The sequence below is a fragment of the Passer montanus genome, unplaced genomic scaffold, assembly GCF_014805655.1.
Source record: "Passer montanus isolate IOZ18808 unplaced genomic scaffold, ASM1480565v1 scaffold547, whole genome shotgun sequence".
Classification (NCBI taxonomy): domain Eukaryota; kingdom Metazoa; phylum Chordata; class Aves; order Passeriformes; family Passeridae; genus Passer; species Passer montanus.
In genome coordinates, this window is record NW_024370452.1 from 2,231 (window position 1) to 19,062 (window position 16,832).

General features: G+C 57.8%; 4 protein-coding genes across 6 annotated transcripts in view; 2 read left to right on the forward strand and 2 right to left on the reverse strand.

Annotated features, from left to right (window-relative positions):
- Positions 1-2,776, forward strand: part of ANKRD34A (ankyrin repeat domain 34A) — a 4,001-nt gene extending 1,225 nt beyond the window's left edge. Inside the window, exons 1-2 of one of the 2 annotated variants that reach the window (XM_039725214.1) lie at positions 21-274; positions 778-2,776. In XM_039725214.1, coding sequence (XP_039581148.1) covers positions 815-2,074 — 1,260 coding nt within the window. In that variant the 5' untranslated portion in view covers positions 21-274; positions 778-814 and the 3' untranslated portion in view covers positions 2,075-2,776. Of the gene's footprint in view, positions 1-20; positions 275-777 lie in introns of those variants that run through there. The other variant, XM_039725215.1, reaches the window with a different exon arrangement.
- RBM8A (RNA binding motif protein 8A) lies at positions 2,549-6,757 on the reverse strand. The gene is made up of 6 exons (XM_039725216.1): positions 6,660-6,757; positions 5,968-6,027; positions 5,804-5,881; positions 4,368-4,504; positions 3,326-3,462; positions 2,549-2,930 (listed from the first exon to the last, which is right to left on the reverse strand). The coding sequence occupies exons 1-6, from the start codon at positions 6,724-6,726 to the stop codon at positions 2,885-2,887; spliced, it is 525 nt and encodes a 174-aa protein (XP_039581150.1). The 5' UTR covers positions 6,727-6,757; the 3' UTR covers positions 2,549-2,884.
- Positions 6,758-7,175: 418 nt separating this feature from the next.
- LIX1L (limb and CNS expressed 1 like) lies at positions 7,176-12,972 on the reverse strand. Its single transcript, XM_039725217.1, has 6 exons — positions 12,771-12,972; positions 12,038-12,201; positions 10,620-10,760; positions 10,081-10,176; positions 9,485-9,562; positions 7,176-8,858 (listed from the first exon to the last, which is right to left on the reverse strand). The coding sequence occupies exons 1-6, from the start codon at positions 12,970-12,972 to the stop codon at positions 8,616-8,618; spliced, it is 924 nt and encodes a 307-aa protein (XP_039581151.1). The 3' UTR covers positions 7,176-8,615.
- A 403-nt stretch (positions 12,973-13,375) lies between these two features.
- Positions 13,376-16,826, forward strand: PEX11B (peroxisomal biogenesis factor 11 beta). 2 transcript variants are annotated; one of them, XM_039725219.1, is made up of 4 exons: positions 13,376-13,552; positions 13,723-13,828; positions 14,415-14,616; positions 16,184-16,826. In XM_039725219.1, exons 1-4 carry the CDS (start codon positions 13,430-13,432, stop codon positions 16,536-16,538), a joined length of 786 nt encoding a protein of 261 aa, XP_039581153.1. In that variant the 5' UTR covers positions 13,376-13,429; the 3' UTR covers positions 16,539-16,826. The 2 variants fall into 2 exon arrangements, with proteins under 2 accessions (XP_039581153.1, XP_039581154.1); XM_039725220.1 differs by having other exon boundaries at positions 13,400-13,552; positions 13,713-13,828.
- Positions 16,827-16,832: the final 6 nt, after the last annotated feature.

A 16,832-nucleotide genomic window follows, 5' to 3' on the forward strand; every position in this document is an offset into this window, starting at 1 on the left:
CCCCAGCCCCCTGTGCCCCCCAGCCCCTGGTCCCCCCTCCTCGCTCCCACGCAGGGCCGGGCTCTGGATGCGCCGTGGGTGATTCATCCTGCTCCAGCCCCCCCCCGCTGCCAAAAATAGCGCTGCGGGAGGGGGGGGACCCTCCACATCACCCCCCGCCCCCCCGCCTCACCGGCGGCAGGCCGGGATGGCGGCCACGGGCCGCTGTCCCCCACAGCCCCATCGCCGGGGCCGCGGGAACCGCGACGAGGGACCCCGAGCTCCGGTAGCCACGGTAAAATGGGGACGGAGAGGGGCGGGATGGGGGGTCCCCGCTGCGGGGGGGGGACACGGGGCAGCCCCCAGGCCCGGGATCGGGGGTGAATCACGAGGGGACCGGGAGGATTCTTCCCCGGTTTTCAGGGTGGTCGGAGCGGGATGAGCGAGCGTCGCCATGGGAACCGGGCAGGCAGGGATGGGGTACGGGCAGGGATGGGGGTACGGGCAGGGATGGGGGTACGGGCAGGAATGGGGTACGGGCAGGAATGGGGGTACCGTCAGGGTGTACAGGCGCCGATGGCGCTGTGGGCAGGGGGAAGCAGGTGGGGCAAAAGGAGGAGAGCGAGGAGGATGAGGAGGGGGCGCAGGAAGGCTTTGAGGGATGCGCCAGCAGCGGGCGGGGTTCGGCCATGCGGGCAGTGCGGGAACCCCCCCCTCGCTGGGGAAACTGAGGCAGCGAGCGGGGACACCCCATCCTGGGGGACTTGGGGGGTCTCACCACACCCCATCCCCTCGCAGTGAGCGAGTGCCGCCCCCGTGCCCCCCGAGCCCGGCCATGCCCAGCGCCGCGGTGCCACCGGGGGCGCTCCCCATGATCCCGGCCGAGGGCTCGGCGCTGCTGCGCGCTGTCTCCCAGGGGAAATTCCGCCTGACCCGCCTGCTGCTGGAAGGGGGAGCCTACATCAACGAGGGCAACGCGGCGGGCACCACGCCGCTGATGGCAGCGTGCCGCGCCGGCTACGCCGAGCCGCCCGAGCAGCCGCGCATGGTGCAGTACCTGCTGGAGAACGGAGCCGACCCCAACATCCCCGACAAAACCGGCAAAACCGCGCTCATGCACGCCTGCGCCGAGCGCGCCGGCCCCGCCGTGGTCGCCACGCTGCTCGCCCACGGTGCCGACCCCAGCGCCCGCGATTACGGCGGGGGCTCGGCGCTGCTCTACGCGCTGGAGCGAGGGGACCGGGAGACGCTGCAGGCGCTGCTGGACGCGTGCCGGGAGCGCGGGCGCGATGTCATCATCATCACCTCGGCCACGTCGCCCCGGGGCACCAAGACCACCCGGCAGTACCTGAACTCGCCCCCGTCGCCCGCCCTGTGCGCGTCCCCGTCGCAGGTGCAGGTGCGGGCGGCGGCGTCGCCGGGGGGCAGCGGCAGGGACGAGGAGCGCGATGTGTTCCGCTTCCCACCCGCTCCCGAGCCGGGCCGGGCCGGGCCCAAGCGGCAGCTGAAGAGGCTGAACTCGGAGCCGTGGGGGCTGGCGGTGCAGGGGATGCGGGGGGGACACGCGGAGGGGACACAGGGACCCCCGGAGGGAGCACGGAGAGCCTTAGACGAGATACTGGGAGCCCCGGAGGGGACACGGAGACCCTCGGAGGGGACGCGGGGACCCTCAGAAGGGGCGTGGGGGTCGCTGGAAGGGACATCAGCCCCTCCGGGGGGGCTGGCGGCGGGGCTGGAGGGGCTGCGGCTGCGCCCTCGGCGGCACAGCGTGGAGGGACGCGAGCTCTCGGGGCTGCCGGGAGCCACCTGGGCAGAACGCGTGCCCCCGGCGCGTTTGGCTCCCGATCCCCCGCGGGGCAAAGCCCTCCGCCGGGATGCTCCCAGCCCCGAGCTCGCCGCCCCTCCCGGGCCGCTCCGGCACCCGGGCGGGCTGCTGGAGCGCCGCGGCTCCGGGACGCTGCCGCCGGAGCCGCCGGGGCCGGGCCGGGCCGGGCTGCTGCCGCCGCTGCCGCCCCGAGCGCTGCTCCGCCGCCACTCCATGCAGCCCGAGGCGCTGCGGCACCTCGGGGGCTTCTGCGGGGGGCCTGGCTCTTAGGGACCCCTCCCCAGCGTTAGAGACCCCCCCCAAGGCTGGGATCCTCTTGGGAAAGGCTCGCCCTGGGTGGGGGTTTGCTCTGAACCCTGCTGGGGGTCAACTCTTCCATCCTGGGGGTCAACTCTTCCATCCCTCTGTCGGCACAAACTCTGCACGAGCCCGGATTTGGGGGCTCCCAGGCCCCCCCAGTATCCCCCTCCTGCTCCTGCCTCATCCTCCCAGCAGCTTTTTCCCCCAGGTCTGGCATTAAAAGCCCCAGGGTAGATCAGTGGGTGGTGGGCACGTCTGTGGGCTTGGGGGCACAGCTGTTGCATCCCAATGCCAGTTTTAAGAGGAAAAAAAAATATTTTTCAAGACCTGAATTGTTGTAATGCCAGGCTGAGAGGGAGCCCCAGGATCCTTGGGTATGCAGAGGGATTTTTGGGAAAGGGGCTTGGGAGCTTTAATGAGGGACAAAGAACAAGAAAGACAAACTTAGACAAAATCTCGTTATTTGACACAAAACAAGGAATGCCCAGCGGGGTAAATACCGTGGGAGATTTAGAGACCATCTGCCTGGGGCATGGAAGAAACTCCCAGAATATTCTGGGATGGGAGGCTGGGAGGGATCCCCCCAAACCCAAGGGAAATCCCCCCAAGCCTCAGAAACTGCTGCTTCCCTCATACTCGTCCTTTGAAAACAATAAAATTCCGTAAAACCCACATTCCTCCAGGGATGGAGCTGGTCTGGCTCCTCCAGGCTGGGTGCAGAGCCCAGTTCTCCCAGTTTCCCCCCAGTTTGGAGGTGGTTTGGGTGAAGGTTTGGATCCATCACCGGCGGCGTCGGTCGGGACTGCGGCTGCGCCGGCGCCCGCCCCTGGAAAACAGGGAAAAGGTGGAAAAAAGAGGGAAAAAGGGGGGAAAAAGGGGGGGAAAAGGGGGGGAAAGGAGAAAAGGGGAGAAAAGTGGGGAAAAGGGGGGAAGGGATACAGGAAATGGGAGAAAGGAAAGGGAAAAGGGAAGGGAAAAAGGGTACAGGAAATGGGGGAAAGGAATGGGAAAACAGTACAGGAAATGAGGGAGAGAGGGAAAAGGGTACAGGAAATGGAGGAGAGAGGGAAGGGAGGCATTTTGGGGTGTTTATCCCCATTTTAACCCCACCACCCCCACAACTGCGCACGGAATTCCCCCATTCCCAATCCCACGAGTCCCACCCATTACCAATTCCTGGAATTGCCAGGATTTCCCAGGAATTTCTGGGAACTGCCTCACCTCCTCTTGCCCTTGGGGGGGCCCCTGACGAAGCACCAGTCCACGCTGACGGGCTGCCCCATGAGCTCCTGCCCGTTGAGCCCCTCCATGGCTGCCTGCGCCTCCTTGTACGTCTCGTACTCCACCAGCGTGTAGCCCTGGGGGGGGACGGGGTTGGGGGGACAGACACCAGGGGAGCTCAGCTTTGGGGGGCACAGAGCCCCAACACCCCGGGTTTAGGATTGGGGGTGAGCCCAGCTCAGCTTTGGGGGGCACAGAGCCCCAACACCCCGGGTTTAGGGTTGGGGGTGAGCCCAGCTCAGCTTTGGGGGGTACAGAGCCCCTGACACCCTGAGTTTAGGGTTGGGGATGAGCCCAGCTCAGCTTTGGGGTGCACAAACCCTCCAACACCCCAGGTTTAGGATTGGGAATGAGCCCGGGCACTGGGAGAATTCCCAGCTCAGATTTGGGGTGCACAGAGCCCCTGACACCCCGGGTTTAGGATTGGGGGTGAGCCCAGCTCAGCTTTGGGGGGCACAGAGACCCAACACCCCAGGTTTAGGATTGGGAATGAGCCCGGGCACTGGGAGAATTCCCAGCTCAGATTTGGGGTGCACAGAGCCCCTGCCACCCCGGGTTTAGTGATGGGAATGAGACAGACACCAGGCGAGCTCAGCTTTGGGGGGCACAGAGACCCAACACCCCAGGTTTAGGATTGGGAATGAGCCCAGCTCAGCTTTGGGGGGTACAGAGCCCCTGACACCCCAGGTTTAGGAATGGGGATGAGCCCGGACACCATGGGAACTCAAATTTGGGGTGCACAGGCCCCCTGACACCCCAAGTTCAGCCCTGGGAATGCCCCCAGGCATTGGGGGAATCCAGCTCCCAGCCCAACCCCCAGCTCAGTTTTGGGACCTCACAATAAATCAGATTTTGAGGTGCAGGTACTCCCATAACCCCAGAACTGGCTCAGTCTGGGGTGCACCCCAGCACCTCCCACCCTGGAGCATCCCCCAGGCTGAGCTGGAGCTCGGGGGGGTCCCCAAAAGTGCCCCCTCCCCACCTTCAGGTATCCTGTGCGCCGGTCCAGGTTCAGGTGGATGTTTTTGATCTCCCCAAATTCAGCAAACCTGTCGTGCACGTCCTCCTCTGTGGCCTCCTCGTGCACCCCTGTCACAAAGAGGATCCAGCCCTCCACGGCTGGGCAGGAAAAAGGGGGGTCACGAGCTGGGGATGCAGCTTTTCCCCCCAAAATCCTCGGGGAGGGGGGCATGGAGCCCCCCACGGGTGAGATTTGGGGTTCCATGTCCGTGTGGGATTGGGCAAAAGTGATGCTGGGAAGGTGAAGAAAAATCCCAGCGTGGCCCCAGTTCCTTCTCTTTGCTGTGGTGGGTCCCCAAAAAGGGTTTCTCACCCCAAAATCACTCCTTTTTCCCAGCTAGGAAGGGGAGGTGGTGGCCCAGAGCCCCCAAATCCTGGGTGAGGTTGGGGAAAGTTCATCCCAGCAGGGCTGAACCCAAATCCAGATCCCATTCCCATGGGGAAAGTGCTCCACGGGGCTCTCAGGGAGGAGCATCTCCCCCGAATTTCCCCATTCCCACCTTGGGAAGGGGATGTGGAGCTGGGGTTTGCCCTAAAATAAATCCTGGGAATGGGAAGGGATTGTCCCAGCCTAAATAAACCCTGGGAATGAGGGAATGGAAGGGATTGTCCCAGCCTAAAATAAACCCTAGGAATAATGAAAGAGATTATTCTAGCCTAAAGTAAACCCTGAGAATAAGGATTGCCCCAAACTAAACAAGTCCTGGAATGGGAATAGGGAAGGGAAAGGAACTGACCCAGCCTAAAATAAATCCTGGGAATGAGGGAAGAGATTATTCTAGCCTAAAGTAAACCCTGGGAATGGGAGAAGGGATTGTCCCAGTCCAAATAAATCCTGGAATGGGAGAAGGGATTGTCCAAGCCTAAATAAACCCTGGGAATGAGGGAAAGGATTGTCCCAGCCTAAGGAAATCCTGGGAATGAGGGAAGGGAAGGGACTATCCCAGCCTAAATAAACCCTTAGAACGAGGGAAGGGAAAGGATTGTCCCAGCCTAAAGAAATCCTGGAATGGGAATGGGAGTAGGGAAGGGATTGTCCCAGCCTAAGGAAACCCTGGGAATGAGAGAAGGGAAGGGATTGTCCCAGCCTAAATAAATCCTGGGAATGAGGGAAGGGATTGTGCTAGCCTGAAATAAATCCTGGGAATGAGGAAAGCAATTGTCCCAGCCTAAGGAAATGCAGAGAATGAGAGAAGGGATTGTCCCAGCCTAAATAAATCCTGGAATGGGAATGGGAGTAGGGAAGGGATTGTCCCAGCCTAAGGAAACCCTGGAAATGAGGGAAGGGATTGTCCCAAGCTAAATAAATCCTGGAATGGGAATTGGGAAAGCAAGGGATTGTCCCAGCAGGGCAGCAGAGCCCCCCAGGCCCTGCAGGTCCCCCCGTGTCCCCCTCACATCTCTGTGGCCCCGGCTCGTCCCCGTCCTGCTCCACGCTGTCGTAATCCTCGCGCACCCGCGCGCGGGACCCTTCCTCTGCAAACAGAAAAAAGGGGGAGAAATGGGACCCCCAAACTCCAGGGGTCACCCAGAGCGCCGGGGAAGGGGTCTGGGGGTCTCACCTGAGCCGAAGCCGCGGCCCTTCCTCTTCTTGGCCTTTTCTTTCAGCTTGTGGATGCTCTCTGGGGGAAACGGGGGTCACGGGGTCAGCAGGAGCAGGGAGCCCCCTCCCCAAAAGGGACAGGGACCCCTCGTGCTGGGAGGGGCTGGGAATGACCCCCTGGGATGGGAATGAGCACTGGCAATGAGCCCCCGGGGTGGGAATGAGCCCCCTGGGATGGGAATGAGCCCTGGGGTGGGAATGAGCCCTGGGAATGATGCTGGGATGGGAATAACCCCCCCAGACTGGGAATGATGTCCCCGGGGTGGGAATGATGTCCCGGGTCAGCAACCCCCCCACCCAGGCTGGGCAGAACCCCCCGGTCCAGGCAGAGCCTCCCCCGGCCAAGCCAGGCCGGTCTCCCCGCGATGGGAACGATCCCCCCGGGCCGCACGGCGCCCCCAGACCCTCCGGGCCGGGAACAGCCCCGTGAGCAGCGAACGGGCAGCAGGACCCATCTGCCACACCGGGAACGACCCCCCGAGGCAGGAGAGACCCCCCAGCACCGAGCAGAGCCCCCTGCCAACGACAGCACCCCCGCGCCAGGCCCGGGCCGCCCCTGAGGCCGGAGCGGCTCCGCGGAGCCCGGACCCGGCCGGATCGGGCGGCGGGGCCGCTCTGGGCCGGGCGGTACCGCCCCAGCCCCGCGCTCACCGTCCCCGTCCTCGTCCATGGCGAAATCCTCGCCGCCCGCCTCATGAAGATCCAGCACGTCCGCCATCTTGCCGAGAGTACCGGGGCACGCCGGGAGCGCGCCGGAAGTGGGAGGGCGCGAGGCGGAAGTACCGGAGAGGCCATATTGGGAAGGGCGTATGGCGGAAGTACCGGCGCGGCCATATTGGGAAGGGATTGTGGCAGAAAGTACCGGCGCGGCCATACTGGGAAGGGCCCTGGGCGGAAGTGCTCGTGTCGCCATTTTGAGAAGGTCGTGCTGGTTCTTTTTACACCGGGAATTTCAAATTTTGGAAATTTCGAACCCCGGGTTTTGAACCCCGGGAATTTTAAACCCTGGGTTTTGAACTGCAGGAATTTCAAATCTCGGAAATTTCAAACCCTGGGTTTCGAACCCCGGGAATTTTAAACCCTGGGAATTTTGGACCACACATCAACGCAACTCAAAGCATTTTTGGCACAACCAGCCCCCCCAAAAAATGACCAAGAGCACCAAAGTTAACCAAAAATCGCTGGGTTTATTGTATAAAATGCACAGCAGTGTTTATCCCATAATTCCACTGCCTCAACAAGGAGCACCACTTTCTCTGTACTGAGAAAATTTGAATTTTGTTAATTTTACGCCTTCCACGGAGATCCGGAGCCTCCAAATCGTCTCCTCGATCCCACAAACAATGGAATATCTGGTTTTTTCCCTTTTAATTTTTTTTCTTTCTTCCACAGTGATGAACTCCCAAAGTCCTCTCAGATTTATTTGGAACATAAAGAACTGGGAGGAGCTTCAGGGATTCCCTTAGGTGCAGAATAAATTGCAGGATTAAAATTCATTATTCCTACATCAAATTTTTCCAATCTTTCAGGAAAATTGCACCCCACAACCCCTACCCCATCCCTTTAAAATCCAATTTCCAGCGACATCAAATGTTAATAGTGTTTGTAGAAAGTATAAAAAATATATAAACCCCCAAAATAAGCTTGTTAGGATGTGGATATAAAAATGGGGTACCTACAAATAATGGAATTATTCCCATTTTATCCTAAAACAATGATTATTGCTGGAATATCCTGTGGTCAGGCAGAGGGAAGAAGGAGGGTGGGAAGAGTGGAATCTGCAGGGTTTAAAAAGGGATAAGAAGTGGGAAAAGCTCTAAGCGAGGGTGAAAAAGGAATTTTGGCTTGGAATTCAGTTTGTATTCCCAGTCTGCTGGGAAAAAGGGGAGTAAGATGGAAATTTCCATGGATAAATTGACATTTTCTTGGGTGAACTCGGAGCTGTTTGAACAATTCCATGCCATAAAAGGGGTTTTAAAGCTAAATATAGTCTAAATTCCATATGGATACAAGGGATAAGGAATGATTAGTGCAAATCCCTCCCTCATCCACAAACTCTCCAAGACTTTTCCAACCTTCCAGTGCTGGTATTTGGCTGCAGACAGGGCAATTCCAGGGGGGAACTGCAAATCCTGCTGTGCTTGGGACTGGAATGCTGCAGGTTGATCCCAGATTTAATTCCAGAATTAAATCTGGATATTGCACATGCTGGCATCCACTCATTTAATTAAGGAGCTCGTCAAGGAGCTCTAATTGATCCTTTTCTGCTACAGGAGGGAGGGGATCCAATGGGTTTTTCCAGAGGAAACACTGGATTCCATAGAATCCCAACTGCTCCAGCAATGATGGAGTGAGGACAAAACCTGGGATTTGAACCCCGAAAATAAGGGAGAGGAAAACATCTGTAGGGATTATGAGGGAATAAAAAGTTCCCAGGGGAATAAGGAGTTCTCAAGAGAGGAAAAAGGAATGAGGAGCAGCTCTAAAAACCAGGATGAAACTGCTAGAATCCATTCAGGAGCTTTTTCCCTAAATTTCTTCTAAATGTGCAAATGGGCTGGGATTTGGGGAGGGGTTTTGGGATCACCAGGGGTGGGATTTTGGGGTTCAGCAACCAGAGGAGTGTGCTGAGCCCAGCTGGCCAGCTGCCAGCAGCAGGATGTCCTTCTTCTCCTTGTGGAACCTCAGCTCCTTGCCGGCCAGCCGGGCCTCGTCCAGCTCGCGCTCGGTGGCCGCCAGCTCCCGGGAAAGGGCTCCTGGAATGTTCTGCTCCCGGTTCACCCAGTCCAGGGCCATCTGGTTTCGGATGTCATCGTCCAGAGCACGGTGGGAGTAGTGAGCCAGGACCTCCTGGTGGGAATGGGAGGCAGAGAGTTGTTAAAATTGGGGAAAAAAACCTTATGGGATGCAATAGAATCATTAAAATTGGGAAAAAACCTGAAGGGAATGATGGTTTGTGAAGGCTGAGCTAGGACAGAGTTAATTAATAAAGCAGGGATTGCAATAGAATCATTAGATGCAATGGAATCGTTAAAATTGGGAAAAAACCTGAAGAGAATGATGGTCTGTGAAGGCTGAGCTAGGACAGGGGCTGGGCAGAGTTAATTAATAAAGTAGGGATTTATTAAGAGGATATTCTCAATGGATGCACCTTGGGCAGTGCAAGAGCCCAGGCAGGGCTACACCAAAGATGAACTAAAATGGTCACAAAATCAACCCCAAATGGTCACAGAATAAACCCAAAATGAACCAAAATGGACACCTGGTCACAGAGTCTCTCACTTTTATAAGTTCTGGTCCATTTGCATACCAGAGTTAATTATCCAATTACAGCTCCACCCCATAAAATCCCATTTTTCTTGTTTTCTCTCTTCAGTCCACATTGTTTATGCTGAGATTTGGGTCATTTGTCCTGCACAAGGCATCAGGGGAAGCTCAGGAATAGGAAGGAGCAGCGGGATGGAGCTGGCACTCACCTGGCGTGAGCACTGCCGCTCCCTCATGGCCTTCAGGCTCCCATTCCAGTGCAGCAGCTGGAAAACTGTCATCAGCTCCTGGGATGGCAAGAGAGAGGGTTTAAAACACAAAAAAACCATTTCTGCGTGTGCTGGGAGTGCTCAGAGCTAGGTGACTTCCACGTCTGTGTTTTGGAAGGTTGGTACCATAAAATATCCTTTATTGCATGGAAATAAACTCTCATAAATGGGGGTGGCACACACAGCAGCAGGCTGATAGAATATAGTGATTTAGGCACCTCATTAAGGAATTCACCCAGTCTTTGGAGGAAACATCCCATCTTGCTCCTCTGTTTTCAGGGATGAATCTCACTAATTAACTGCACTTCTGCAATTAGGACATTTGGAAGTATCACAGTGACAGTGAGAAACCCAATTCCAAAGGTAATACTGGAATTACCCCAAATCTGATCTGAATCAAAGGGAAACCCCAAGTTTATTCCCCATGGAAAAAACTAAAATTACACCTGGGAGACCAACCCAAACATCCCTTAACCAAACCAGGAGTGGGACCTGGGTAGAAGAGGAACAGGATCTGCACAAACTGGACACAGCACCTGGAATTCCAGCATGGATTTCCCCTTGTTGGACTCCAGCATGAAGCGGAAGGCCCCGATCCCAGTGTTGGGATTATCTGCTTCTTCTCGGTTGCCCTGCAGAGAAATTCCACACATGGAACTGCCATTCTCATTCCTGGGAATTCCCAATCCTGGAATTCCCAGTGGGATTCAGGAGAGCCTAATGCCAGCACAAGCTGAGCTGTCACATGTGAATTTGACAGCCTGATCACAGAGAGAGAAGCTAAAAAATTTTCCTAGAATTGACCTGGGAAGCTTTAGGGAGATAAACAGTGATAGCCAAATATTAAAAACAATCTACAGTTGATGGTTTTCAACAATCTGTTTAGAAATTAGCAATAATTAGCTTCTGATTGTCACAGTGTGAATTATAACATTTATCTGTATTGTCTCACCCTACACACGAGACTGAAAACGGAATGAAATTTTTTAAAACGCCTCGAAATTCCCCCATCTCGGGCTCAGAAAATGGCTTGATCTGACCCCAAAAAAAGCTCAGACAAGACAGCCGTGCTCACGTTGAAGGACGCCAGGGCCTCAGAGACACTCTTCTCGATGAAGTCGTCGGTGATGCGGCGGGAGGGGTGCTCGTTGAACACGGAGTTCATCAGCGCGATCTTGGCCGCGCTCCGGCGCGCCTCGGCCTTGGTGGGACAGAACTGGGGACACACGGCTGTTGAGAGCTTTGTAACAAGCTGGCCCCGAGCTAAAGGTCACAGTGAGGTTAATTGAACCGAGATAGAGAATGAGGGGAGTTGCCATTCCAATTAAACTGTGTGTCCTTGGCCCACGGGTGAAGTAATGCACAAAACCAGGTGGTAAAGCCAAACAGCTTGGGAAAGTAGTGATAGCTGCACCAAAACAGCACGTGGACAGCTGATAACTAATTAGCCAATGGTGAGCTGGGGTTTTGTACTATGCATGAGCTAATTAAAGGGTGTATAATAATTGGTGATTCGGGAATAAAGACGAGACTTGTAGATCATCATCTGGTGAACGAGTCTTCCTTCTCCGTCACACGGCCACACTGGGGACACCCCCAGCACCTCCACGCCCCCCGCCCCGAGCACCAGGAATGGGGGCTGAGGGGGGGAATTGGGAAATGACACCCCCGGAATCAGAACTGCCCGTTGTGTTGGTGATTAATTTGATTTAATTTATTTTTTCAGACCCAGAGTGTTCCCAAATTCCCCCCAGGGACCAGGATTGGGGATAGAACCAAAACAGGTTCAGAACTGCCTGTTGCATAGTCAATTAATTAATTTAATTAATTTTTTCAGACACAAACTGTTCCCAAATTCCCTCCTGAGACCAGGATTTTGGGACAGAACCAAAAGAGGTTCAGAACCTCCCACTGCATTCTCAATTAATTAATTAAATTTAATTTAATCTTGGGAAGGAAGAGGAAGGATCTAATCCTGGGAAGGATGAAATCCTGGGAAGGAAAAGGAAGGATCACATGCTGGGAAGAAGGAGGAAAAGGAAGGATCATGTCCTGGGAAGGAGAAGGAAAAGGAAGGATCAAATCCTGGGAAGGAGAAGGAAGATCTAATCCTGGGAAGGATGAAGGAGAAGGAAAAGGAAGGATCTAATCCTGGGAAGCAGAAGGAAGGATCACATCCTGGGAAGGAGAAGGAAGATCAGATCCAGCCAATCCAACAGTTTTCCCTGACATCCCACCTCCTACTTCAGCACTAAGTTGTGGGTGACCAGAACAGGCAATAAAGGACACCAAAACCCCACAACCCACAGACAAACCTTCCCAGATCGGGACCTGATGGTGATTTTCACACCAGCAGCAACTTCCAATTAACCTCCTTACAACCGAAGAGGTTTAGAGCCAGATTTAGGGAGGAGAACGCCCAGCAGGGAGGAGATATTTGGGAAGGGATCCCGGCGGGGTCTGGGAGAGGCATTCCCGGGGTGGGGATTGTACCTGGAAGCTGCCGAAGCAGCTGCCCCCGGGCAGGGTGACATAGCAGACGTAGGGGGGGCTGGCAGCTGGCACCATCTCGTAGAGAACCAGGGCGCCGTTGCGCAGCTCGGCCCCGCGGGACTGCTTCATCTGCCAGAACTCCTGCAGCGCCTCCACCACGTTCACTGCCGGGGGACCGCGGGGAGATGGAAAAAGGGGCATGGGAAGATGGAAAAAGGGGTGAGGAGGGAAGGAAGGAAGGAGGGAAGGAAGGAAATGGGGCATAGAAATAAGGAAAAGGGGCACGGGAAGATGGAAACGGGGCGTGGAAAGATGGAAACGGGGCATGGGAAGAAGGAAAATAAGGGGGGAAGGAAGGAAGGAAGGAAGGAAGGAAGGAAGGAAGGAAGGAAGGAAGGAAATGGGGCATGGAAAGATGGAAACGGGGCACGGGAACATGGAAACGGGGCGTGGAAAGATGGAAAAGGGGCGTGGGAAGAAGGAATTGTGGCGTGGAGAGATGGAAAAAGGGGTGAGGAAGGAAGGAAGGGAATGAGGCACAGAAAGAAGGAAAAGGAGAAGGGGATGAGGAAGGAAGGAGGGAAATGGGGCACGGAAAGAAGGAAAAGGGGCACGGAAAGAAGGGAAAGGGACACGGAAAGAAGGAAAAGGGACACGGAAAGAAGGAAGAGTGAAAAAAGGGAATAAGCGAAAATCGACCCCCCCAGCCCCGGCTCCCCCCGGCCCTGCTCACCGCGGCCGTAGCCCTGCGTGTGCTTGGCGAAGCTCCGCACCACGGCCTCCACCGCCTCCCGCAGCACCGCGGGCGGCCCGGCCCCGGCCCCGGCCGCCGTCCCGGGGGGCGCGGGGGGGCCCTGCACGGTGAGGCCGGGCCGAGCCCCGCGGGGCCCGGTGCCCACCCCGGGCTGCAGCCGCTGCGCCCGCACCGCCTCCATCGCCGCGCTCCCTCCTCAGCGCCGCGCTGTCAATCAGCGCCGCTCCGCGCGCGGCAGGCCAATAGGAGCGCCGGATCGGGGAGGGGGAGGCGGGGAAAGCAGCGGGAGGCCAATCAGAGCGCGGTGCGCGGCTCGAGGGGCGGGGTCAGGGCGCGGCGCACTCACCCACTAACACAAATAGCGGTGTGTGGTCTAGGGGCGGCGAGGGGGCGGGACTTGGGAGTTGTTATCCAATCACATTTCGGAAATTTTAGATTGACAGGAGAACAAACGAATCAAAACGCAGGACGCACAAACCAGCAGAGATGACGGTACGGCGTGACAGCCTCCTCTCATTGATCAGGAGCAGCAATTAACGGCGAGAGGAACCAATCAAACCCTTCGGCACAGATTTCGAGGCGGAGATTACGCCCGCTGCCCATTCACGGGCTCTGTTTTGGTCGCGGCGGGTCAGCCAATGGGAAGGAGTCGCGGCGGTAGCGGAAGTGACGCGGGCGTACCGGGCTCGGTACCGGGCCCGCGCCATGGAGGCCTGGGTGCGCTTCAGCGCCCAGAGCCAGGCCCGGGAGCGCCTGCTCAGGTGCAGCCTGGGCTCCGCGGGGAGGGAAACCAGGGCAGGGGCATCCCGGTGTTCCGCAATCCCGGTGGGCGGAGGAGACCGCGCAGAACGGGCGGGCCCGGAGCACCGGGGCGATGGCCCCGGTTCTTCCCCCCCGCCGTGACTCGCTCATTGTCCTCAGGGCCGCTCAGTACGCCTGTGTGCTGGCCGGGGCCGCGCTGAGCCGCGCCGGGGGCGGCTCCGGGAGCCTGAGCCGCCTGCAGCAGCTGGAGGCTCACCTGAGCCTGGGCCGCAAGCGTGAGTGGGCTGGGGGGGGATTGAGGGGGGATTGAGGGGGGGTTTGGGGTCTCACACCCCCCTGGTGTCCCCCTCCTGCAGTGCTGGGTCTGGGGGGCTCGGCTGAGGTGCTGGGAGGGGGGTTTGAGGGGGGATTTGGGGGTCTCACACCCCCCTGGTGTCCCCCTCCTGCAGTGCTGGGTCTGGGGGGCTCGGCTGAGGTGCTGTGAGGGGGGTTTGAGGGGGGATTTGGGGGTCTGCACATCCTATGGTGACCCTCTTCTGCAGTGCTGCATTTTGGGGGGGCTCAGGGCAGTTTTGAGGGGGGATTTGGGGGTCTCACATCCCCCTCCCCACAGTGCTGCATTTGGGGGGACTCAGGGCTGTTTTTCGGGGGAATTTTGGGCTCACACCCCCTGGTCTCCCCCCTCCTGCAGTGCTGCATTTTGGGGGGATCAGGGTGGTGTTTAGGGGGGATTTTGGGGTCTCTCACCCCCCTGGTGTCCCCCTCCTGCAGTGCTGAGTTTGGGGGGCTCTGGGAGGGCTCAGGGCAGTTTTTCGGGGGATTTTGGGTTCTCTCACCCCCCTGCTGTCCCCCCCCTCACAGTGCTGCGTTTGGGGGGCTCGGCCGAGGCCCTGGGGGGGGCCCAGCGCTCGCTGCACCTGCCCGACCCCGTGCTGCGCTTCTGCCTCACCCTGTCCCACCTGAACCGGGCTCTGTTCCTGGCCTGCGACAACGTCCTGTGGGCCGGGAAGAGCGGGATCCTGCCCGGGCTCGCCCTGGAGAAGTGGAGCCAGAGGGCCTTCAGGTGAGGGGCTGGAAGAGGATCCTGGGGGTGGGGAAGGATCCTGGGGGCTGGGAGAGAATCCTGGGCTTGGGAGAGGATCCTCAGTTTGGGACAGAATCCTGGGGCTGGGAGAGAATCCTCAGCTTGGGAGAGAATCCTCAGTTTGGGACAGAATCCTGGGGCTGGGAGAGAATCCTGAGGGTGGGAAAGGATCCTGGGGCTGGGAGGGAATCCTGGGGTTGAGAGAGAATCCTGGGGCTGGAAGAGAATCCTGGGGTTGGGAGAGAATCCTGGGGGTGGGAGAGAATCCTGGGGTTGGGAGAGAATCCTCGGGGTGGGAAAGAATCCTGGGGCTGGGAGAGAATCCTGAGGGTGGGAAAGGATCCTGGGGCTGGGAGAGAATCCTGGGGTTGGGAGAGAATCCTGGGGTTGGGAGAGAATCCTGGGGGTGGGAGAGAATCCTCGGGGTGGGAAAGAATCCTCAGTTTGGGAGAGAATCCTGGGGCTGGGAGAGAATCCTGGGGCTGGGAGAGAATCCTGGGGCTGGGAGAGAATCCTGGGGCTGGGAGAGAATCCTGGGGCTGGGAGAGAATCCTGGGGCTGGGAGAGAATCCTGGGGCTGGGAGAGAATCCTGGGGTTGGGAGAGAATCCTGGGGTTGGGAGAGAATCCTGGGCCTGGGAGAGAATCCTGAGTTTGGGAAAGAATCCTCAGTTTGGGACAGAATCCTGGGGCTGGGAGAGAATCCTGAGGGTGGGAAAGGATCCTGGGGCTGGGAGGGAATCCTGGGGTTGGGAGGGAATCCTGGGGCTGGGAGAGAATCCTGGGGCTGGGAGAGAATCCTGGGGCTGGGAGAGAATCCTGGGGCTGGGACAGAATCCTGGGGCTGGGACAGAATCCTGAGGTGTGGGTGGGGTGGGCAGGGAATGGAATTACTCTGGGGAAAATAAGGAATGGGACTCCCAAGGGAGAGCAGGGAGTGGGGATTCTTGAGGAGGAGGAGGGAATGGGGTTCCCCTGGGGAAAATAAAGAATGGAATTCCCAAGGAAGGATGGGGAGTGGAATTCCCAAGGGAGAGCAGGGAATGGAATTACCCTGGGGACAATAAGGAATGGAATTCCCCAGAGAGAGCAGGGAATGGGGTTCCCCTGGGGAAAAGAAAGAATAGAATTCCCAAGGGGGAACAGGGAATGGGGTTACCCTAGGGAGAATGAGGAATGGAATCCTGTGGGAGATCTGAACATGCCTTTCCCACTCCCCCCAACTCCCATTATTTATTTCCCCCAACTCCCATTATTTATTTCCCCCCAATTCCCATTATTATTTCCCCCAACTCCCATTTGCCCCAATTCCCATTTTCCCCACAACTCCCATTATTTCCCCCAACTCCCATTTCCCCCCAAATCCCATTCCCCCAATTAATTCCCATTTCCCCAACTCCCATTCCCCCAATTCCCATTATTATCCCCCCCAATTCCCATTATTACCCCCCCATTTCCCCCCCCGCGGCCCCCCCAGGTATTACCTGTTTGCCCTGCTGGTGAACCTCAGCCGGGACGCCTACGAGCTATCCCCATTTTCCCCCCAGGTATTACCTGTTTGCCCTGCTGGTGAACCTCAGCCGGGACGCCTACGAGCTGCGGCTGCTGCTGGAGCGCGCCGGGGCCGCCAGGAAGCGTGGCAGGAGCCCCGAGAAACCCCCCCAGGCTGAGGGCAGCGCCCGCCTGCGGCTGCAGCTGCAGCTGCAACTCCTGCTGCAGGTGCTGCGCGACAACCCGCCGCTGCTGCTGGACCTGCTGCGCAACGCCTGCGACCTGCTGATCCCCCTGGAGAGGCTGGGGCTGTGCCGCAGCAGCCCCGCGGTCGTGGGCTTCTGTGGGCTCGCCTCCTCCCTGCTCTCCATCCTCACCATCCTCCCCCCCTGGCTCAAGCTCAAGCCGTAGTTTTTGGGGGATCTTGGGGGATTTTGGGGGGTTGTGGCGCCTCTGGAAGGGACTGACTTGTGCCATTCCTGACTTCTTGGAGCTACAAAGTTCCAGCATTGGATCCCTCATGGACATCAGCTCCCCAAAATGTGGTTTTTCTCATTGACTCTTCCTGAAATTTTAGGGAAAAAAATAGGGATTGAACATTCCCACTTTCTGTCTGGGAAGAGCCTTTCACCTGGAGCCGGCTAACAGGGAAGATTTGGGGCTGGAAAATGTGGGGCTCTGTGGGCTCGCCTCCTCCCTGCTCTC